Below are 22,120 nucleotides of genomic sequence, written 5' to 3' on the forward strand. Positions count from 1 at the left end.
TCTGTGCTTCGAAGCAAGTAACATGTTGTACTTTAGACTTTGTTAATTTTATTTATCTGTTTTCTAGTTCATTAATTTCTGTTCTTTGTTCTTTATCCTTTCTTTTCTTAATTTAGGGTTATGATGCTCATTTTTTTTTTCCCCCTAGCCTCCAAGGGCAGAAACTTAGGGTATAGATTTTAAGCCTTCCTTCTTTTTGAATACAAGCATTTGACATAATTTTCCCCATTAGCTGTGTTCTAGTTCCATTCCACAAATTTTGTGTGCCTCATTTCCATTGTCATTCAGTCTTAATTTTTTTTTGCTTGTGACTCATTCTTTAACTCAGTGGTCATTTAGAAGTGCATTGTTTCACTTCCCCATGTTCGGGGCTTCTCTGGATAGCTTCATGAAATTGAAATCCAGTTCAGTCCAGTTGTGGTCAGAGAAAATACTCTCTAAGATAAAAATCATTTGGAATTCACTGAGACTTGTTCCATGACCTAGAAGACTGTCCATCTTATTGCATGTTCCTTACACACTTGACAATATGTTTATTCCATTTTTGGGTATAGTGTCCTATAAATATCAATTAGTTCAAAGTGGTTGATAGTATTGTGCAGATCTTCTGTATGGTTTCTGAGTTTTTTGTCCATTCATTCTACCAATTACCGGAGGTAGAGTGTTAAAATCTCCACCTGTGACTGGATGATTGTCTAAGCCTTTAGTGCAATCAGAGTTTTCATCAGTATTTGATGTTCTTTTTTAAAAGATCTATTTATTTTAGGGGGGAGGGGCAGAGGGGGGGGTTCTTAAGCAGACTCCGCACTGAGCATGGAGCCTGATGTGGGGCTGGATCTCAAGACTCTGAGATCACAACCTGAGCTGAAGCCAAGAGTCGGATGCTTAACCGACTGCACCACCTGGGTGTCCCTTGATGGTCTTTTACTACAAACACACTTATAATTATTATAACTTCCTGATGAATTGACCACTTTATTCTTATAAAATTCTCTTTTTATTTCTCAGAATACTCCCTTGCCCTGAGGTCGCTTTTTTCCTGTTAATACTCTAGTCTTGCCTTCCAGATTCACCATTCCTACTCTGCCCTGCCCATCTTCCTGCCCTTCTACATTCAACCTGTTTGTTTCCTTGGATTCGAATTTCTTCTCTTAAAGACAGTATAGTAGAGACTTACTTTCCTAACAACTCTGTTGATTAACTGGAATGTTTAGATTATTACATTGAACATAATTATTGGGATGATTGGATTTAGCTCACCATCTTGCCATTTCCTATTTCCTTCATCTCTGTTTTGTTTTTCTGTTCTTCCTTTCCTACCTTCTTATTAACTATTTTTTTTAATATTCTGATTTCTCAACAGGCATTCCATCTTGTTGCATGACATTTCCTGTGGTTGTTCTGGGTTTCAGTGTGTCTCAAACTAGTCACAACTTAAGAGTTTTCTTGTGAAATATAGGAACCTAGCCACAGTATGGTTCAGTTCAACTCCGACTCTTGATTTCAGCTCAGGTCAGGATCTTAGGGTCCTGGGAGGGAGCCCTGCATCAGGCTCCGTGTTCAACAGGGAGCCTGCTTTAGGATTCTCTCCCTCTCCCTCTGCCTCTACATCCCGGCTTCTCTCTCTTTCTCAAGAAAGCTCAAGAAAAGGTATTTATAGTATTTTATATTCACCCACATACTCACCATTTCCAGACTTGTTTTTTTTCTTTTCTGGAAAATGGACCTCCCACCTATGGTCATTTCTCTGCAGCCTGAAGAATGAAGAACTCCCTTTAGTTTTTCTTGCAGATCTAGTCTGCCAATGACACATTCTCTCAGTTTTTGTTTTTCTGACATGTCCTTATTTCACATTTGTTTTTGAAGGATAGTTTCATTGGATATTGAATTCTGCATAGACAGTTTTAATTGTCTCACAAAAATTATTTCCTTGTCTCCTCCCCTCCAATGTTTCTGAGGAGAAGCCAGCCGTAATTTGTGTCTTTGTTTCTCTATATGTAATGTATTGTTTCTCTCAGGCTGCTTTTAATAGATTCTTTTTTTAATCTTTGCTTTTTTGTTTTTTTGTTTGTTTGTTTGTTTTTTCTGTCTCACAGTGATTTGCCCAAATAGGTTTGCTTTCTGTTCACCCAGCTCAGAGTTTGTGAGCTTCTCGAACTTGTTTTTCATCAACTTTGAGGAGTTTTTAAGTCAAATTATGACACTCTTGTCTGCTAATCCCAACATCTATTTTATTTTCTGAGTCTTCTTTTTTTTTTTTAATGTGACAGAAGTTTATTTTTCTCTCACATAAAATAAATCTGAGGAAGAGGCATTCCAGAATTGGTATGGCAATTATTTGCTGAGCCTGTTGTTGGTGATTATTTCCTCTCTCGGTTAAATGTCACGCTTTCATGCTTCTTTGCATGTCTAGTAATTTGTTGTTGTTGTTCAGTTCTAATCATATTGGATGCCACTTTAGAGTGTAGTTGTTATTTCCCTTAAAAGGTTTGCATTTTTGCTTTGGCAGGCAGTTAACCTACTGGCGGGTCAATTTTGATCCTGTCGAGCTTCGATGTTAAGCTTTGTGAGGATGGGTCTCAGGAAGCCTTACTCTAGGGCAGCCCTAACCCCCAAAGCATGGTGTTTCTGGGGTCTCAGCAGAATTCCTGCATTATCTTCAAGGTCTTCTGTTATTTCTCATAGAACACGAACACTGTCCAGTACCATAAGACCACACGATCTCCATGCAGCTTACGGCAACTGTTCTCTGCCCAGCCTTACCGAGACTGGCCCTCAGGATGTGCAGCTTCATAGTCAAAGATTCAGGGAGACTCCACGATCTCCGTAGCCCCAAACCCTCATTGCTGTTTTTTTCTGCCCAGGGGAAGGATGTCTGTCATTACAGTCCACATCCCTGAGCCACAGTTTGGAAAGTGCCTCTAAGTAGAAAGTCAGGTGGTTGCGAAGCTCAGCTTAAGGATTTCCCTTCTTTGAAGGATCACATCCCTGTTCTCTAGTTGCCCCCAAAGAATTGTTTATTGGATCCAGTTCTGTAGTTACATGTAGCAGAAGGGCAGGTCTGATCTCATTCCTCTGTCTTGGCTAGAATCAGAAACTTGAGCCATTTCTTTCTTAGTTCACAGAAATGCCAACATTTTTGCTCCTTAGACCATAGTAGAGCTCAGGTGAGAGTTTGAAATGTAGAGATAGCCATACTGATGGTGCGACATTAGGGAGGAGATAGAACAACTATACAAAGCAGTCATAAAAATGAAATGTTCTAAAAAATAAAGAAGACAGACACACACACTTAATAACATCTGAGAGCAGCTTGATGTTGTCTGTGTCTTATGATTTGCGTGATGATGGCTTTAAGTCATTAAGAAAACCTATCTATTTTGGAAAGAAAGGGGTATATAATGCATTTTAGACATTTTAGAGTTTTGTCACATAAAGACAGGATCATGAGGGTTTTTTTTTAATCCAGGGGGGTTTATACATGGAACTGTTTGTAAAGGGGTGTGCGTCGCCTAAAAAATGTACTTTCTGCAAAGTAGTTAGCAGTTTGTTTGAAGATCTGGGACAAATGGAAAGTTGACGTCAGAAGGCTTGATAATGAAAATGACGATGAGTAAGCGGGATGTGTGTGTCATGCCATCAGGTCAGGGAGGGAAGGAGGGAGAGGGTGGAAGGAGGGAACACACACGTGTTCCTTTATATGTATGCATTTTCTTTTTTTTCTCTCTTTAGAGAGGGAGAGAAGAGGGGGAGGGGCAGAGGGAGAGGGAGAGAAAGAATCTTAAGCAGGCTCCATGCCTAGCCCAGAGCCCAACAGGGGGTTCGATCTCACCACCCTGAGATCGTGACCGGAGCTGAAATCAAGAGTTGGACGCTTAACCGACTGAGTCACCCAGGTGCCCCTATGTGTATGCATTTTCTGAGTCACTCAGCACGATGGCTTTTAATAGTAAATGCCCCAAACAAAGCACTCCAGCTCATTTCTAAGGACTAGCCAGGAAATGCTTTACTTGCTTGAACCCCAAATTTCTTACACGCCTTGAATCCTAAAGCCCTCTACCCAGAGAGTCCCTTCCTCTCTCTGCTTTAACTTCTGCCTTAATGTAGCTTCTCCCATAGCACATCCATCTGCACTTATAAATCACACCCTGTGTCCCATTTTTCCTGGGAAAGTGGCCTGACCCTCCTTTCTCTGGGACAGAATGAGACCCCATATTCCCTTCACGGATTAACTTCGTGTTCCTTTCACTCAGTGGTTATGCCCATGAGACAGAATGGACTCGATATATATGTAATAGCAAACTTTTCACAAGAATGCTCCCCACCCCCCACCCCGGTGTTGTTTTTTTCCCATCAATGATAACTAGACCAGTCCTTCCATATTATTAAACATGGTTTAAATCCATTCTTCTTTATTTTATAGGAAAACCTAGGTCTGTTTGCAGCAGACCCAACCTCTAATATCTGGAAGACTTATGTTAACTACATTGATGAGATGTTGCTGGATGGATTTTTTCTTGCCATCGAATGCTCCCTCAAGTACCTCCTGGAGAACACTGGTATTTACTGGCTTATGGAGGCATGTTACTGCTGGAAAGATAACAGTAACACCTTTGATTAAAAGTGAAGCGTGATTGAGTGCTTTGTGCCTTTTCCCAAAATGTGTGGATGCTTTGTGAATGGTACATAATAAAATAGCCAAGGTATTGAGTTTCTACATTGTTCCCGGAGAAAAGATTTCTCGCTCTTGGAACTCAGGTGGTAAGCCAGGCTCTAAGATAGTGAAGCCCATAGCAAAAACAAAAACGTAAGGGCCAATTCAATCTAAATAAAGCTTCGTAAAGAGGGTGAAGTTGAAGCAATAGGCAGCACAGTTAGTAATGGTGGCTCCCTCTGGACTTGCTCATGGCAGTGGGAGGGGGACATTCTGTGCCTTCAAGCTTAAGGTACTCCATCTCTGTAGCCTTTTGAGAACACAGGGAGGTTGTCGTAGCCAGGTTAAGCGGAAGAAACAGAAGTTTTTCTGTGTGACAAAGAGGCAAGCTGGGGATGAGGTAGCTTTCACAAGGAAAAGGAATGTTAAGAAGGTCATGGGCGTTCTCTGAAGCTGTGAAAAAATAGCTTTGAATTTGTGATGGATAAACTGAGTTAAGGTACACAGGGCCAACCTTGGCTAGTAAGTGGTGGGATGGAAAGAGAGGAAGAGTGCAGGAAAACATTGAATTAAACCGTCACGTTCTGGTAGATTCTGAGGAGCTTCGTAAGGGTCCCATTGATGAATTCGTCAGAATGGAAAGGCTGAGGTGAATAGTTTGAAGCCAGAGGATGAAGGTGTTTAAGAGAGAGTTTTAAGACGTCAAGTCCACCGAAGGAAAGAGAAAATCCAGTGGTAAGATGGGTAGGTCAAGATCCGTGTCTAGATACCCAGCCCAAACAAGAGGGCATCAGAATGCTGGCCTGAGGAGAGAGAGGGAAGCAAGGCCCAGCACTGGGTGTAGTGCAGATGGGCAAACCTCCCATGGTCTTGGTAGGTGGAGTGACTGAGGTCAGAGACATGCTCTTTCTTTGCAGGGTCCTCCAAATCAAGGGGATCAGGCAGCAGGAAACAGGTTCCAGGATAGTCGGCATGGTGGGGGCATCACCTTCTAGAGCCTGGGGGCAAGTAGCCAGTGGGGCACCGAGCACAGCCACTGAGACTGGAGAACTGGTTCCTAGGGACCAACAGTGTTCACCTTCGTGGACCAACCAAACCTTGTCTAGTGTTGGAGGTTCATGGGGCCTCAGCCATCCTCTAGAAGATCTTAGAATTTGCCCCAGCATGCTTTGCACAGGCACTGCATGGGAAATATTTCCTAAACATAGTGACTCCATGCTTGACCCATGCCTGTCCAGCTCTCCTGATCTGGGCTGTCTGGGGTGTCCGTTGTCCTCCTCCTGTGGGAGAGCGAGAGGGGGAGCAAGAGGATAGAGAGGACATGGTGGTGGTCCTTCAAGATTGCCATAGTGACCTTCTTTCCATGGAACAGGCGGGAAGGAGAAATGTGCTTTCTTCATGTTATAGAATGGGCAGGAGCTGGACTTCCCAGGTGCCTGAACCAAGGAGCTCTAGATGAAGTTTTGAAGGCACTGGTTCTCTAAGGGGGGAGGAGAAGGACCCTAAGAAGGGTAGCCTCTGAGAAGAAAAGCACAGTGACCCTTTGCAGTAGCCTAGCTGGACAGCGTTATTCTCCCAGCTCTCCTTCAGCATTTCCACCTTCCTGTGCTTGGTGAGGCCAACACCATTCCCACGGCTTGGGCTGGACTCCCTGTCACCTCTTAAAATGTAAACCCTGCCTAGGTTCGATGCTACCCACTCTATCCAGGAATGCTCTTCCCCTTCTTAACTCCTAAAGTGACTGACTTGTACCAAGGTGATGGAACCACCAAGATAGTCTGGCTTGTATGGTAATGATGATGTCATTGCATCGAACCTAGGCATTAGGTTCCCACAGCAGCACACGGGACGGAAATCTCATGGGGTCAAAATGGTCTCATGAGTCTTACATCCTATAAACCCGATCTATTAAATTATCAGTATCTCATACATATAATAATGCAAGATATATCATGAGTACATATGCAAATCATATTATATGCATTTTAAAAAACTATTCCATGATAGTAGTGTAATTTCTGTGCATTCCTTTAAGTCAAATATGCATTTGATGGGACACTCCTGAATCCAGTAATGCAAATTTATCAGCCCCACAATTTTGAAGGCAAGGCGCTGGTCTTACATAGCTTTGAGGTTCCCACAGTTATTTCACTTGGGGTGAATGATGAAGCTATGGTAACCAAAACTCCATCAATAATGTGGCTTACAGGACAAAGAGGTCTAGCCCCAAGTTCTAGACTGAGGGGAGTGCTTCCGGTTTGTGGGCAGGTTCCCGCTATGCTGTGGTTCCACCACGTTCTAGGGCCTTGCTTTCATTTCTGTGGTTGAGCTGGGTCACTGCCACATCCTGGCTCTTGTCCATGAGCGGGGAAAAGAGCGAGTGTAGGAATGGCTTCCCTGCTGCCTCCAGGGCCACAGCCAAGAAGTGGCAGCCATCACCCTTCTCCACGCCCCACCGGTGAGCCAGCCCTGTTGCCAACCTAACCGCGAGCAGGGCTGGGAAAGGCAGCACGTGCCCACTCTTATCTCTGCTTCTGGGGAGGAAGGGGGTCACGGATTCCGAGGGGCTTCCACCACCCACAGCAGCCAGCACATCACGTCTCCCAAATATTTCCACAGCCAAGGAGACCTATGAATATAAGCAGTTATTAATAAAAGTTTAAGCACTAATCTTGTACTTGCAACATCTTGCTGTTATATTTTGATTTAAATTTAGCAAGGCAAGTTAGTCTAGCAAGTAATCAGGGACCTGTTAATTATTTATGCTTTTTTTTTTTTAATTAAAAAAAATTTAATTTTTTATTAAATTAAATAAAAAATTTAATTAATTAAAAAAATTAAAATTTAATTTTTACTTATTTATGTTTTTAAATTTTTTATCACTCTAGGACTACAGAATTAAAAGAAGTTCTGTTTTCGTGGAAAAAGATCAGAACGGGCTGGGTGGTAACCTTGTTTTTCCTGCCAACCCAACTACTGACAAGCGCGCCACAGCGCACCTAGTGGCTACCGGTGGGATTGCATGGGTTGTGCCTAGGGAGAAATCAGCTGCTTCTGAGAAATGAGCTTTGCAAAATCAACCTGTTCTCACAACTAGAGGCCATTCGGTCCACCTCGCTCCCCCGACCCAGGCATTTGGGAATGTGGAAGGGGAATGGCTTGGGTTGTTCAGTCACTGGGATGTGCCCTCCGAGGACAGGAGGGTAAATGTCCTGCAATGCCCAGCACAGCCCAGCGCAAGAACTGACCTATTCAAAATGTCAGTGGTTCTCCTGCTGGTAAACACGGCAAGACTGTTACCTTCACCTTTTCGGGGGGGGGCGGGGGGGGGTAGCAAATTTTACATTTCCGTTTTCCTCTACCCAAATAGCTGATAGCAAGGAAAGAAATGTTCTGAGAGCCTTAAAAAAATGGCTACTGCCCTTCGCCCATTTTAACCATTCTTCTTTGTTTGGTGCATACGTGCTTTCCTTGTTTTTCAGAGTGTAAGGCAGGCCTCACCCCGATATTTGAAGTCCAGCTGAGCTTAGCCATACCAGAATTAGTTTTCTCTCCACCCCTGGAGTATGGAGTGAAGGGTGGTTTCTATGATGCTGTTGAGGGTCTGGTCACCAGCATTTTTGGAATATCATCTCTGGTGCCACGGCTTTCCCCCCAGAACAGCTCTCCCCACTACCAGGTACTGAATCAGCAACCACCCTGCCTTCCAGCCCAATCTGCAAACTTCTTGCAAAGCGTGGCCATAACCGGCCTGCTGTCGCCTCGCCCCTCCTCCAGGTGGACGTGGAGGGCATGGCCCCTTTGGCAAGCATGAGGAGCACGCTCCTGGACAGGGTTCAGAGCATGATGGCCCTCTGCTGTGGCTATCGGAGTGCCTTCAGCCAGTATTCCTACCTCTACGTGGAGGACCGGAGGGAGATCCTGAGCCAGTTTCTGTTGTATGGGCGTGTCCTCACCCCCGAGGAGAAGGAAGCCCACATAGAAGATGGCATTCCAGAGAATCATCCTCCCCTTCTCCATCAGTTTAAAGCGCAGATTGACTCCTATGAAAGGCTCTACGAAGAAGTGTGTAGGCTGGAGCCCATCAAGGTGTTCGACGGCTGGATGAAAATTGACCTCCGACCCCTGAAAGCGTCTCTGCTGAATCTAATTAAGAGGTGGAGCCTCACGTTCAAACAGCATCTCGTTGACTATGTCACCAACAGGTAATACCGTTGTTCTAGTTTCTTCCAGCCTCCCAGGCCGTTGGGGACTCCATGTTTGTCATCTTTTTCATATTTTTCCCCGATGATGGGTTCATTGGTTCAATTCAAAATGAAAACAGCTGGTTAAGGTTCCAGGCCCTTGGACACCGGTGATAACTTTAGTTCTGCCCTTCCCTCGGTTCACCAGACGGGGTCTCTTTTTGTTTTATTTTCCATTTGGTGCCCCGTGTGTGAAAAGCACTCAGTAAGTGGTAAATAATGTTCTCTGCGATAATAGCAGATCCGAGCTCCCTTTGCCACTCTGACTGTGAAATCTCTTTAAGCCTGGGAAGCGGAGGGGGTCTAATGGGCCTCTTACATCTTATTTCTACCACTTACTCCTTGTCTTAGATTATCCAGCTGTGCCATGTGCAAGTCACTAAATCCCCACACGCCCGATGCCCGTCTGTGCCATCCTAGCTGTGGGACGGCCTGGATCGGCAATGGTCTGTTCCCCTGTGCACCTCGACTATCCAGCGCCAGGCTCTCCTGGCCAGAGCATCGGCCTCTGGGTAAATGGGTTGGTGCACGGTCCCCCAGTCACGTCACCTTTGCCTCGCCCCACAGATCTGCCACCGTCAGAATCTCAACCACCAGCCCCACCTGGAAGCCTGCGAGGGAGGGGGGGCCATGGTCCCTCTGTGTAGCCCTTGGCCTTTGGGTGTCAGCTGTGTCCAGGAGAGCCAATTCGACCCCTTCCTTGAGTTTGGGGGTGGTCTTGCTTAATGCTACCACTACCTTGCTCACTGATCTAGCCCTGGGAGCAGAGAGGAAATGGCCCCCCCATCAAGGATGCATCGATTTGCCAATGAATTCAAGAGCCTTTGCGAGGATGATGATCCTCCTGCTTTAGGGAACTCCAGGAGAGCACTGTGGGATGTTTTAAGTGGATTTTCCAGGTGTTCTTTACGAAGGGGCCAGTTTTCCACATTCACAAGAACTTTGGCTCACTGAGGAACTGAGAGGCAAGAAAGGCAAGCGCTAGGAGGAGGTGGGGCAGAAGCAGAGATGTTTCTGAACGTAGCTGCTCCGTGGTCCACCTCCACTGGTAGGTCTGGCCATCCAAGGACACGCGGGCATGTTTCAAAACGTCAGTCTTATTATTATTTACGTGTGGCAGGGCCAACCGAGACTCAGTGGAAAATGACTGCCATTGGAAAGGTAGTTGGTTGTACTCATAGATTCTAAGACGACAAGACACACCATGTCCCATGGGGCCACACAGGGAGGCACTAGGGTCAATCAGGCAGAGGGAACAAAGGGAAAACGTGGGCAGGAGCCTTTATTGTGGTTTCCATGGAACAGATTGTCAAGACAGGGTCAGCGGGATGAGGATGGACTCCTTTGAATGATTTCAGCAGGCTCTGGGGCCAGAGGGACTGTCTCTAGTTTTTTGGTTCCTGGCCCTGGAGTGATTAGAGCAGGTGGATAGTGGTCTGGAGTGTGAGAGCCAGATGGAGGAGGTGGTTAGAGACATGGACTCTGGTTTGATTAGTTTGCATAGGAAAGGCATGCTCAAAGGCAAGTCCCTTAGCACCTCTAGGAACAGGTCAGCCAGCCCTGGGAGAGGCTGGTTGGGGGACTGGCCCCTCTCCAGGGTGGGTAAGATCCCAGAGGCCAGCATCAGAGTACGTGGCTGATACAGGATATAGTGATGGCAGTGGCCGTACCTCTACCAGGTACGGCTTCATAGGATCTACTGGTCAGCATAATAGGATAAACACAGAGTTCTTGTCCTTTGACCCCTATTTCCTTATCCCTGAATGGAGACAATGATGGGATTCCTCTGAGGTGCCTTCCAGTGTTGTCCGTGTAGTGGTATCTCATTGTGGTCAGTATTTGGCATTCCTCTGATCATGAATAAAGTGGCTCATCTTTTTATGTTCCTGGTGGGTTTCTGTGTTTCCCCTTCTTTGCCCGTACAGAGCTCTTGCCCACTTTTTAGCGGACTTTATTTTTTCCTTTCTGATATTTAGAATCTTTTCTTTTTGATATTTGATATATCCTGGGTCTAATCCTGTGCTAGTTCTATATATTGCAAATACAGTCTCCCATTGTGTGGCCTGACTTCCCACCCATTTACAGTATGTTTGCATCATCCTGTAGCCCAATGTGTTCATCTTTTTTGTTGCATTCTTTTGTCTTGTGAAATAAATCCCTTTCCACCCTGCGAGCCTAATGATGCTCTCCTGTGCCCTCTCCTAAAAGATTTGTGGTTTTATCTTTTGCATTCAGTAGCCCCTTGTCTGCTGTTGCATTGTATGACAAAGTCCTAATTACTCTAGTTTTGTCCTAATTCTCGATATCTGACAGGGCAAGTCCCCGCCTTGTTCATTGTCATTAAGACTGTCTCCAGGATTCTTGGCTCTTACTATTTTACATAAATTTAAGAATCCATTTGTAGAAGAAATGTGTTGGGATTTTGGTTATATTTGCAGTGACTATAGTTCAATTTGCAATTTGAGGACAGTGGGTCATCGTTATGCAGTGAGTGTTCCTGCCCAAGAACACTTCATCTTTCCATTTCTGTATGCCTTTAATGTCTTTCAGTGACATTTTGTAATCCTTACCTTTAAAATAAGTCTCATGTCTTTAAGATTCATTCCTAGGCATTTTAATTTCGGGCTCCTAGTATAAACGATATTTTAAAATTGTATTTTCTGTGGAAATGGAATTGATTTCTGTTTATTGATTTTGTATCAAGTATCTCTGCTAAATTAACTTATTAATTGCAATAATTCAGCTGTGCACTCTTTTGGATTTGCTGTTACATAGTCATCATCTACAAATTTATAATAGTTTTATTTATTCCTTCTCAGTGTTGTTGTTTTTTAAATGCATTTTATCACTATTTTTTTCTTGCCACACTGGCTAGAAATTGAGGTTTGATGTTGAATAAAGTAATGACAGGTACACTTATCTTGTCCGATCTTAAAGGGGAATGCTACAACATTTCACCACTAAGCATAATATTTGCTGTGAGGTTTTATTTTTTTTTTTAAGATTTTATATATTTATTTGAGAGAGAGAGCAGGGGGAGGAGCAGAAGGAGAGGGATAAGCAGACTCCCCACTGAGCACGGAGCCCAATGTGGGGCTCGACCCCAAGACACTGAGATCATGACCTGAACCAAAATCAAGAGTCGGATGCTTAACTGACTGAGCCACCAGGTGACCCTTGCTAAGAGTTTTTGTGGATTCTATTTATGGAATTAAAGAATTTCCCTTCTTTTTTTTTTTTTAAGTTTATTTATTTATTTTTAGTAATCTCTACACCAATGTGGGCCTCAAACTCATGACCCCTGAGATCAAGAGTCACATGTTCTTCCAACCAGGGGCCCCTAAAGAAATTCCCTTCTATTCCTAATTTGTTAAGGGGATTTAACATAAACGGAGATAACATTTTATGAAGTGCTTTTTCTAACTCCGTTAAGATAATTCTGTTTTTTTCCATCAAAATGTTAAAGTGGTGAATATACTGGTTTCTAATATTAAGCCAACTGAGTGTTACTGAGAAAAGCCCAAAAGCCCAACACAAAGTGTTATCTTTTCCAGTATATCCATTGATTGATTTTGTTTTCAAATATGTTTATTGTTGACGTGTCTCTGTTTGAGACTGAGATTGGCCTTCACTTCCTTTCTCGTACTTTCTCTGATCTTGCTCTGTGGTTTTGCTAGTTTCATAAAATGAGTTAGGAAGTAATCCTTCCTGTTTATTCTCTGGAAGATTTAGTGTAAGATTGGAATTCTCTGATCCTTGAAGATTTGATTTAAATCTCCTATTGAACATCTGGGCTTGGTGTTTTCTTTCTGATGAGATTTTTACTTATAATTTCTCTGACGGTTATAGGGATATTAAGGTTTTCTATTCCGATTAAGTCATAGTTGTCTAGGAATATATCCACTTCAAGTAAATCTTTAAATTATTGTCATAAAATTTATAATATTATCTGTTTACTCTCCCCAGAATCTATGATTACGTCCCTCTTCTCATTTCTATTCATGCTTTCTGACTACTTTGATTAATCTTGCCAGAGATTTACAAAGAACCATCTTATAAACTCATTGATCCTCTTTATTATAATTTAATTTCTATTTCAATAATTTCTTTTATGTTTATTATGTCCATCTGTTCCCTTGGATTTATTTTTTTCTTCTTGGAAAAGCTAAGATTGATACTTTGCTTCTTCACTTTGAGCTGTCTTTGTTAATGTAACAATTAAATTTACGAATTCCCTTCTCAGTACAATTTACCTACGTCTCACAGTTCTTAGTATGTAATATTTCCATTATTATTTAGTTCTAAATATTTTTAATATCCATGATGATGTGTTATATATATTTAATATTTCCAAACATAGGGTTCTTCTAGTGATATTTTTTTAAGGTTTTAATTTTAATTCTAGTTTAGTTAACATACAGTGTTTTATTAGTTTCAGGTGTACAATAGAGTGATTGAACAATTCTCTACATTAGTGCTCATCACAACAAGTGGGCTCTTTAATCCCCATTGCCTATTTCACCCATCCCCCCACCTGCTTCTCCTCTGGTGACCATCAGTTCTCTCTAGTTAAGTGTCAGTTTTCTTGGTTTGCCTCTTTGTTCTCCTTCGTTTGTTTTGTTTCTTAAATTCTGCATATAAGTGAAATCATATGGTATTTGTCTTTCTCTGACTGACCTATTTTGCTTAGCATTATACTACCCAGCTCCAGCCATGTTGTTGCAAATGGCAAGATTTCATTCTTTGTTATGGCTGAGTAATATTCCATTGTGTATATAGACCAAATCTTTTTTATCTGTTCATCTATTGATGGACACTTGGGCTGCCTCCATAGTTTGGCTACTGTAAATAATGCTGCCATAAATGTAGGGATGCATATATCCTTTCAAATTAGTATTTCATATTTTGGGGGTAAATACCCAGTAATGTGATTACTGGATCACAGGGTAGTTCTATTTTTAAGTTTTTGAGGAAGCTCCATACTGTTTTCCACAGTGGCTGCACCAGTTTGCATTCCCACCAACAATGTAAGAGGGTTCCCCTTTCTCCACATCCTCACCAACACCTGTTGTTTGTTGTGTTGTTGATTTTAGCCATTACGACAAGTGTGAGGTGATGTCTCATTGTAGTTTTGATTTATATTTCCCTGAGGATGAGTGATGCCTAGCATCTTTTCATGTGTCTGTTGGCCATCTGTATGTCTTCTCTGGAGAAATGTCTGTTCATGTCTTCTGTCCATTTTTAATTGGATTATTTGTTGTGAGGGTATTGAGTTGTGCAAGTTCTTTGTATATTTTAGATACTAACCCTTTATCGGATGTGTCCTTTGCAAATATCTTTTCCCATTCAGTACGTTGTCTTTTAGTTTTGTTGATTGTTTTGTTCACTGTGCAGAAGCTTTTTATTTTGATGTAGTCCCAATAGTTTATTTTTGCCTTTGTTTTCCTTGCCTCAGGAGACATACCTAGTAAGATGTTGCTACGGCCCATGTCAGAGAAATTACTGCCTGTGTTCTCTTCTAGGATTTTCATGGTTTCAGCTCTCACATTTAGGTCATTAATCCATTTTGAGTTTATTTTTGTGCATGGTATAAGAAAGTGGTGCAGTTTCATTCTTTTGCATGGAGCAGTGCAGTTTTCCCAACACCATTTGTTGAAGAGACTTTTTCCTATTGCATATTCTTGCCTCTTTTGTCGAAGATTAATTGACCATATAATCTTGGGTTTGTTTCTGGGCTTTCTATCCTGTTCCATTGATCTATGTGTTTATTTTAGTGCCAGTACCATATTGTTTTGATTACTATAACTTTGTAGGATATCTTAAAATCTGGGATTGTGATACCTCCAGCTTTGTTTTTCTTTTTCAAGATTGTTTTGACTATTGGGGGGCTTTTGTGGTTCCATACAAATTTTAGGATTATTTGTTCCAGTTCTGTGGAAAATGCGGTTGGTATTTTTATAGGGATTGCATTAAGTCTGTAGATTGCTTTGGGTAGTATGGGCATTTTAACAATGTTCTTCCAATTCATGACCATGTCATATCTTTCCATTTGTTTGTGTCATTTCAATTTATTTCATTAATGTTTTATAGTTTACAGAGTACAGGTTGTTCACTTCCTTGGTTAAGTTTATTCCTAGGTATTTTATTATTTTTGATGCAATTGTAAATGGGATTGCTTTCTTAATTTCTCTTTGTTGCTTCATTATTATTGTTTAGAAATGCAGTGGATTTCTGTACATTGATTTTGTATCCTGCAACCTTATTTAATTCATTTATCAGTTCTAGCATTTTTTTGGTGGTGAGTTTATGGTTTTCTCTAACTAGTATCATGTCAGATGCAAATAGTGAAAGTTTTACTTCTTCCTTACCAATTTGGATGCCTTTTATTTATTTTTCTCATCTGATTGTTGTGGCTAGGACTTCCAGTACTATGGTGAATAAAAGTGGTGAGAGTGGACATCCTTGTCTTGTTCCTGACTTTAGGGGAAAAGCTCTCAGTGTTTCCCCATTGAGTATGAGGTTTGCTGTGGGTTTTTCATATATGGTCTTTATTGTGTTAAATTTTTATTTTTTATTGTGTTTATATTCCCTTTAAGCCTATTTTGTTGAATGTTTTTATCGTGAATCGATGTTGTACTTTGCCAAATGCTTTCTCTTCATCTGTTGAAATGATCATAGGGTTCTTATCCTTCATCTTTTTTAAAAGATATTTATTTATTCATTCATTCATTCATTCTTTCATTCATTTATGAGACAGAGTGAGAGAGAGAGATAGTGCAGGGGCAGGAGGGAGAGGGAGAATCTCAAGCAGACTCCCCGATGAGTGCAGACCCCGATACAGGGCTCTGTCTCAGGACCCTGAGATCACAACCTGAGCTGAAACCAAGAGTCAGATGCTTAACCAGCTGTGCTGCTCAGGTGTCCCTTATCCTTTCTCTTACTAATGTGATGTATCACATTGATTGATTTGCAATTAATGAACTACCCTTGCATCCCTGGAATAAATCCCACTTGATCGTGGTGAATGATTTTTTTCTAATGTATTGTTGGATTCGGTTTAAAAGCATTTTGTTGAGGATTTTTGCATCTATGTTCATCAGAAATATTGGCCTTTAGTTCTCTTTTTTTGTGGTGTCTCTATCTGGTTTTGGTATCAGGGTAATGCAGAGCTCATACAATGAATTTGGAAGTTTTCCTTCTCCTATTTTTTGGAATAGTTTGAGAAGAAAAGGTATTCGTGCTTCTTCAAATGTTTGGTGGAATTCATCTGTGAAGCCGTCTGGTCCTGGACTTCTGTTTGTTGCAAGTTTTTCGATTACTGATTCAATTTCATTGTTGGTAATTGGTCTGTTCAAATTTTCTATTCCTGTTTTGGTTTTGGTAGGTTATATGTTTCTAGGAATTTCTTCTAGGTTGTGCAATTTGTTGGCTATAGTTTTTCATCATATTCTCTTATAATTGTTCATATTTCTGTAGCGTCAGTTATTTCTCCTCTTTCATTTCTGATTTTGCCTGAGTTCTCTCTCTCTTTCTCTCTCTCTCTTTGATGAGTGACTAAAGGTTTATCCATTTTGTTGATCTTTTCAAAAAATTAGGTCCCGGTTTTATTGATCTGTTCTATTGTGGTTTTTGTTTTGTTGTTGTTGGTTTTTAGTTTCCATTTATTTCTTCTCTAATCTTTACTATTTCCTTCCTTCTACTGATTTTGGGTTTTGTTTGTTCTTTTTCTAACCCCTTTAGGTGTAAGGTTGAGTTTTTCCTTTCTTCTTGAGGTAGGCCTATATTGCTATAAAATTCCCTCTTAGAACAGCTTTTGCTGTATCCCAAAGATTATGGACCATTGTGTTTTCATTTTCACTTATCTTCATGGATTTTTAGACTTCCTCTTTGATTTCTTGGTTGACCCATTCATTGTTTAGTAGCATGTTATTTAACCTCCATGTATTTCTGCCCTTTCCAGACTTTTTTCTTGTGGTTGATTTCTAATTTCATCGTGTTGTATGAAAAGATGCATGAAATGACTTTGATCTTGCGTTTACTTAGACTTGTTTTGTTCCCTAATATGTGATCTATTCTGGAGAATGTTCCATGTGCACTTGAAAAGAATGTGTATTCTGTTTTAGGATGAAATGTTCTGACTATGTCTGTTAAATCTACCTGATCCAATGTGTCATTCAAAGCCACTGTTTCTTTGTTGATGTTGTTTGGATAACCTATTGATGTAAGTGGGATGTTAAAGGTCCATACTATTATTGTATTACTATTACTATTCTGACCTTGTCTCCACCCTTCCTACCCTCTTTGGTGTGGCCTCTTCTCTACGTTTAGTTGTGGGGTTTATTCTGCTAACCTTCAGGTAGTTTCTGATGTGAGTGTTACCTAGTTGTATCCATGGGACGAGGTGAAACTAGGGCCCTCCTACTCCACCATCTTCCTGGGAAGTCCTTCCAGTTATATTTTGTTATGAATTTTTAACAATTGCATTGTGGTCAGAGAAGGTGATGTATATAATAGGCTTCTGAAATTTATTGAAGTTTGCTTTAACTGCACAGTATGGTCAATTTTTATAAATGTTCTGTGCACATTTGAAGATAATGTGTATTCTATAACTGCTGGGGGTTGGAATGTTCTGTGCAGGACTATTTGATCAAACTTGTTAATTGTTTTATTCAAATTCACTGTATCCTCACTGCCTTTTTTTGTCTGCTTAGTTTATTAATTATTGAATTAGTTGTACTGAAAATCTTCCACTTTGGGGCACCTCAGTGGCTCAGTTAGTTAAGAGTCCAACTCTTGATCTCAGCTCAGGTCTTGATCTCAGAGTCGTGAGTTCAAGCCCTGTGTTGGGCTCCATGCTGGGTGTGGAGCCTACTTAAAACAAAAAGCTTAAATAAAACCTTCCACTTTGATGGTAGATTGTCAATTTCACCTTGTAATTCTGTCCCTTTTTGCTTCATATATTTTAAGGTTATGTTAAAAGAACATACAGAGTTTGACTTTTTATATCTTCCTGGCAAATTAGAACTTTCAGCCATATATAAAAATCTTCTTTATTACTAGCTATATTTCTTATATTAAAGTCTGTTTTGTCTTATATTAATATAATGAAACCAATTTCTTGCATGATATTAGCTTGGTGTCTCTCATTTTATCCTTTGGCTTTTAATCTTTCTGTGCCTTTATATTAGGAGAGTTTTTTTTTTTAAATAATTGGCATAGAACCGAATGTTTTATTCACCTTAATGTGTGTCTTTTTTTTAATAACAGGTTTTTTATTATTATGTTAATCACCATACATTACATCATTAGTTTTTGATGTAGTGTTCCATGATTCATTGTTTGCATACAACACCCAGTGCTCCATGCAGAACTTGCCCTCTTTAATACCCATCCACCAGGCTAACACATCCCCTCACCCCCCTCCCCTTTAGAACCCTCAGATTGTTTCTTAGAGTCCATAGTCTCTCATGGTTCATCTCTCCGATTTCCCCCCCTTCATTCTTCCTTTCCTGGTATCTTCTTCTTTTTTTTTTTTTAACATAAAGTGTATTATTTGTTTCAGAGGTACAGGTCTGTGATTCAACAGTCTTACACAATTCACAGCACTTACCATAGCACATACCCTTCCCGGTGTCTATCACCCAGGCACCCCATCCCTCCCACCCCCCACCACTCCAGCAATCCTCAGTTTGTTTCCTGAGATTAAGAATTCTTCGTATTGGGTGCCTGGGTGGCTCAGTTGGTTAAGCGACTGCCTTCGGCTCAGGTCATGATCCTGGAGTCCTGGGATCGAGTCCCGCATCGGGCTCCCTGCTCAGCAGGGAGTCTGCTTCTCCCTCTGACCCTCCCCCCTCTCATGCTCTCGCTCTATCTCATTCTCTCTCTCAAATAAATAAATAAAATCTTTAAAAAAAAAAAAAATTTCTAAAAAAAAAAAAGAATTCTTCGTATTAGTGAGGTCATATGATACATGTCTTTCTCTGATTGACTTATTTCGCTCAGCATAATACCTGTCAGTTCCATCCACGTTGTTGCAAATGGTAATATGTGTCTTTTAACTTGGGGATTTTGTTCATTAATATCTATTCTGCTACAGTTTTATTATATACTTTCTATTCTTTTTTTTATTCCTTTCCTTGCCTCCTTTTGGGTTGAATTTGGGGTTTTTTGTTCCATTTTCTTCCCTTCTGCTAATTTAGATGTTATATGATCCATGTCTACTGTTCTAATGGTTACCATAGCTATTTTAATAAGCATCCTTAAAAGGAATAAATTTGTCAGTTTTGTTACTCTCCTCACAATCAATACAAAGACTTTAGAATAGTTTGATCTCAACTGTTCATTCATCAAATGATATTCTCTTTCCCAGTGATTTCAGTTCTCTGTTATTTATTTATAAACACCACAAATTCCACTTCATTTTGTACACTCAATGTTTATTTATTTAAATTCAATTAAATTTACTAACATTTTTGCTATTGCCTCTTTCTACATTACAGACCAGTTCCCTGAGTTATGTTCATTAGAAGTTCCATTATTTTAAGAGTCTATTGGTGAAATTCTCATTCTTTCTTTGTCTGAAAAGGCAGGTGTTTTCCCCTTGTACTTGAAAAAAAATGGTTTTATAGAAGGGAGAGTTCTAGGATAACAGCTGTTTCCTGTGAGTTTATTGAAGGCATTATTCCTCTGTGTCTTGGCTGCCATTTTGGCTTCTGAGCAGTCAACCATCAGTCTGGGTTTTGGGGGGATTTTTGTTTTTTGTTTGGTTTGGTCGAAATCTGCCTTTGCTCTGAAGCTAATCAGCTAATTTTAAGATTTTTTCTTTTTGGTGAAGTTATCAGTATGAAGTACCTTAAGGGTTTCTTTTTTTTTAAGATTTTATTTATTTGAGGAAGGGAGAGAGAGACAAAAAAAAAAGTGCACGAACAGAGTGGAGGGGCATAAGGAGAAGCAGACTCCCCTCTGAGCAGGGAGTCCAACATGGGGCTCCATCCTAGGACCCTGAGATCCTGATCTGCGCCAAAGGCAGATGCTTCACGGACTGAGCCACCCAGGCACCCCCCCCCCCCGCTTTAAGGGTTTGTTTATATTAATTCCACCTGGAATTTGTTGGGTTTTCTTGAACTCACATTGTCTTTCAGCAGCTCAAGAAAATTCTCAGCCAGGATCTGGGAGATTGCTTCTTGCCCATCCTCTCTATTGGTTTCTTCTGACCTCTTAGGAAACTTACGTGAGATTTTTTCACCATTGTCCACATATTTTAACAGATTTCAGAGTTTACATCTGTCTGTCTGCACTGCAGTTTGGATAACTTTTCCAATTTTATCACCCAGCTGTCTGATTCGCTCAGCTTTGTTTAAGTCTCCTGGTTAATCCATTCATTGAGCTTTAAATTTTAATGATTACATTCTAGTTTTAGGCCTTCTATTTGGTTATTTCATTTATTTTTAAAAAAGATTTTATTTATTTATTTGAGAGAGAGGGAAAGAGAGCACAAGCAGGGGGAGGGACTGAGGCAGAGGGAGAAGCAGACTCCCCGCCGAGCTGGGAGCCCAACGTGGGACTCGATCCCAGGACCCTGAAATCATGACCCAAGCCAAAGGCAGACGCTTAACCAACCAAGCCACCCAGGCACCCTATTTGGTTATTTTATAATTTTGCTTGTTCATTTTTGTATTCTCTTGTTCTTTGCTCAAATATTGAGGCCTCTCCTTTATTTACTCCTTTTTTAAGTCTTAGAGTATGTTCATTAGAGGATGATCTTAAGACAACTTGTGATTTGTCAATTTAAAAGTGTTTTGTTTCTCCATGCCATAGATTAAAGTTAACATAAAGACCTACCAAAAATTATTAGCTTCTTTCTCCTGGAATTGCCCATCAGTATAGCACAGTATGATCATTTTTGAATTGCTAAAACACATTTATTAAAGGCTTTTGCTGTGCTTCTCTTCACAGAGTAATGCCATCACAGCCCATAGTTTTCAGTAAGTTTTGTCACTTCTCAGAATCCACCTTCTCAGAAAGCAAAGGTCCATGCAGGATCACAGATTCTGAGTATATTTGGAGAGCCTCTGAAATTGCCTCTATTCCTGACTCAGGCAATGCTGAATTTATATTTGAACCTACAGTTGGGTCAGGGACAGTGCCTGTGACCTACTGAGATTGTGAGAGCCTATTTAGGTTTCTGAAGGGTGATTCCTAAAGAGAGCATTTCTGTCTAAACTGATATATTGTGCTCAGAAGGTTGAAGTTCTTTTTCTTTTTTTTTTTTTTTAAAGATTTTATTTATTTATTTATTGGAGAGTGAGCGAGAGAGAAACAGCATGAGAGAGGAGATGGTCAGAGGGAGAAGCAGGCTCCCCGCTGTGCCGGGAGCCCGATGTGGGACTTGATCCCAGCACCCTGGGATCATGACCTGAGCCGAAGGCAGTCGCTTAACCAACTGAGCCACCCAGGCGCCCTGAAGTTATTTTTCTTAATCAGTCTTGAATTGGTGTCTGAAGGCACTTCTTCCTGCCACATGGGTCACAAACAATTAAGCAAGGCATTTAAATGGGAACTCGTTTTTAAAAATACATGAAATATTGCTATTTTATATTCTGAATTCCAACATTTGAAATCTTTGCAGGTTTCATTTCACTGCTTCTGCGGGCTCCTACTCATGGTGCCTTTTTTCCTTGTGTATTTTATGACTTTGGAGGGTAAATATCACGTTCCTTGGAATTTGTGAATATCTGTGGGAATCCTTTGGGAATTGGAGTCTAGTCTGCATCCCTCCATCTGTTTCTGCCTGTCATCGAGGGACTCTTCCAACCCCAGACCACTTGCATTTCAACGTGCAGTGTTCCACCTAGTGCCCACGCTAAAGCAGGACGTTTCCATACTTGCCCTTTCTGTGCAGTGGATTTGTTTCTTGTTCACCCTTATGGTGTCTCAACTCTACGTGCAGCTTCCTGCCAGCCTCCTCACCTTGTATGGGCCCCAGGCTGCATCACTGGTTCCCCATCCCCACATCCCACGAGGCAATCCAAATAGCAGCTTACTCTGGGGTTCAGTAGAAACCATCACAGAAAGACCACTTTGACCCTTGCTTAGTGCTTGGTTCAGCCTCCCGAAGTTCCTTCATTTTGTGCCACTTTAGCAATGCATTTTTAAATGATGTTGAAATATATGTTTAAGCATTTTCATGGGTTCAGTGGAAGGGTTATTTATCCATATTACT

At 41.0% G+C, this 22,120-nt stretch overlaps 1 protein-coding gene across 1 annotated transcript in view; it reads left to right on the forward strand.

Moving 5' to 3' along the window:
* Positions 1–22,120, forward strand: part of DNAH9 (dynein axonemal heavy chain 9) — a 336,543-nt gene that overhangs the window by 49,655 nt on the left and 264,768 nt on the right. Inside the window, exons 15-17 of the mRNA XM_064583354.1 lie at positions 4,424–4,559; positions 8,137–8,333; positions 8,432–8,859. Coding sequence (XP_064439424.1) covers positions 4,424–4,559; positions 8,137–8,333; positions 8,432–8,859 — 761 coding nt within the window. The remainder of the gene's footprint in view (positions 1–4,423; positions 4,560–8,136; positions 8,334–8,431; positions 8,860–22,120) is intronic.

This window comes from Mirounga angustirostris, unplaced genomic scaffold (assembly GCF_029215605.1).
Source record: "Mirounga angustirostris isolate CCGP_5_RB_7025 unplaced genomic scaffold, mMirAng1.0.hap1 SCAF_17, whole genome shotgun sequence".
In the NCBI taxonomy this organism is placed as follows: Eukaryota; Metazoa; Chordata; class Mammalia; order Carnivora; family Phocidae; genus Mirounga; species Mirounga angustirostris.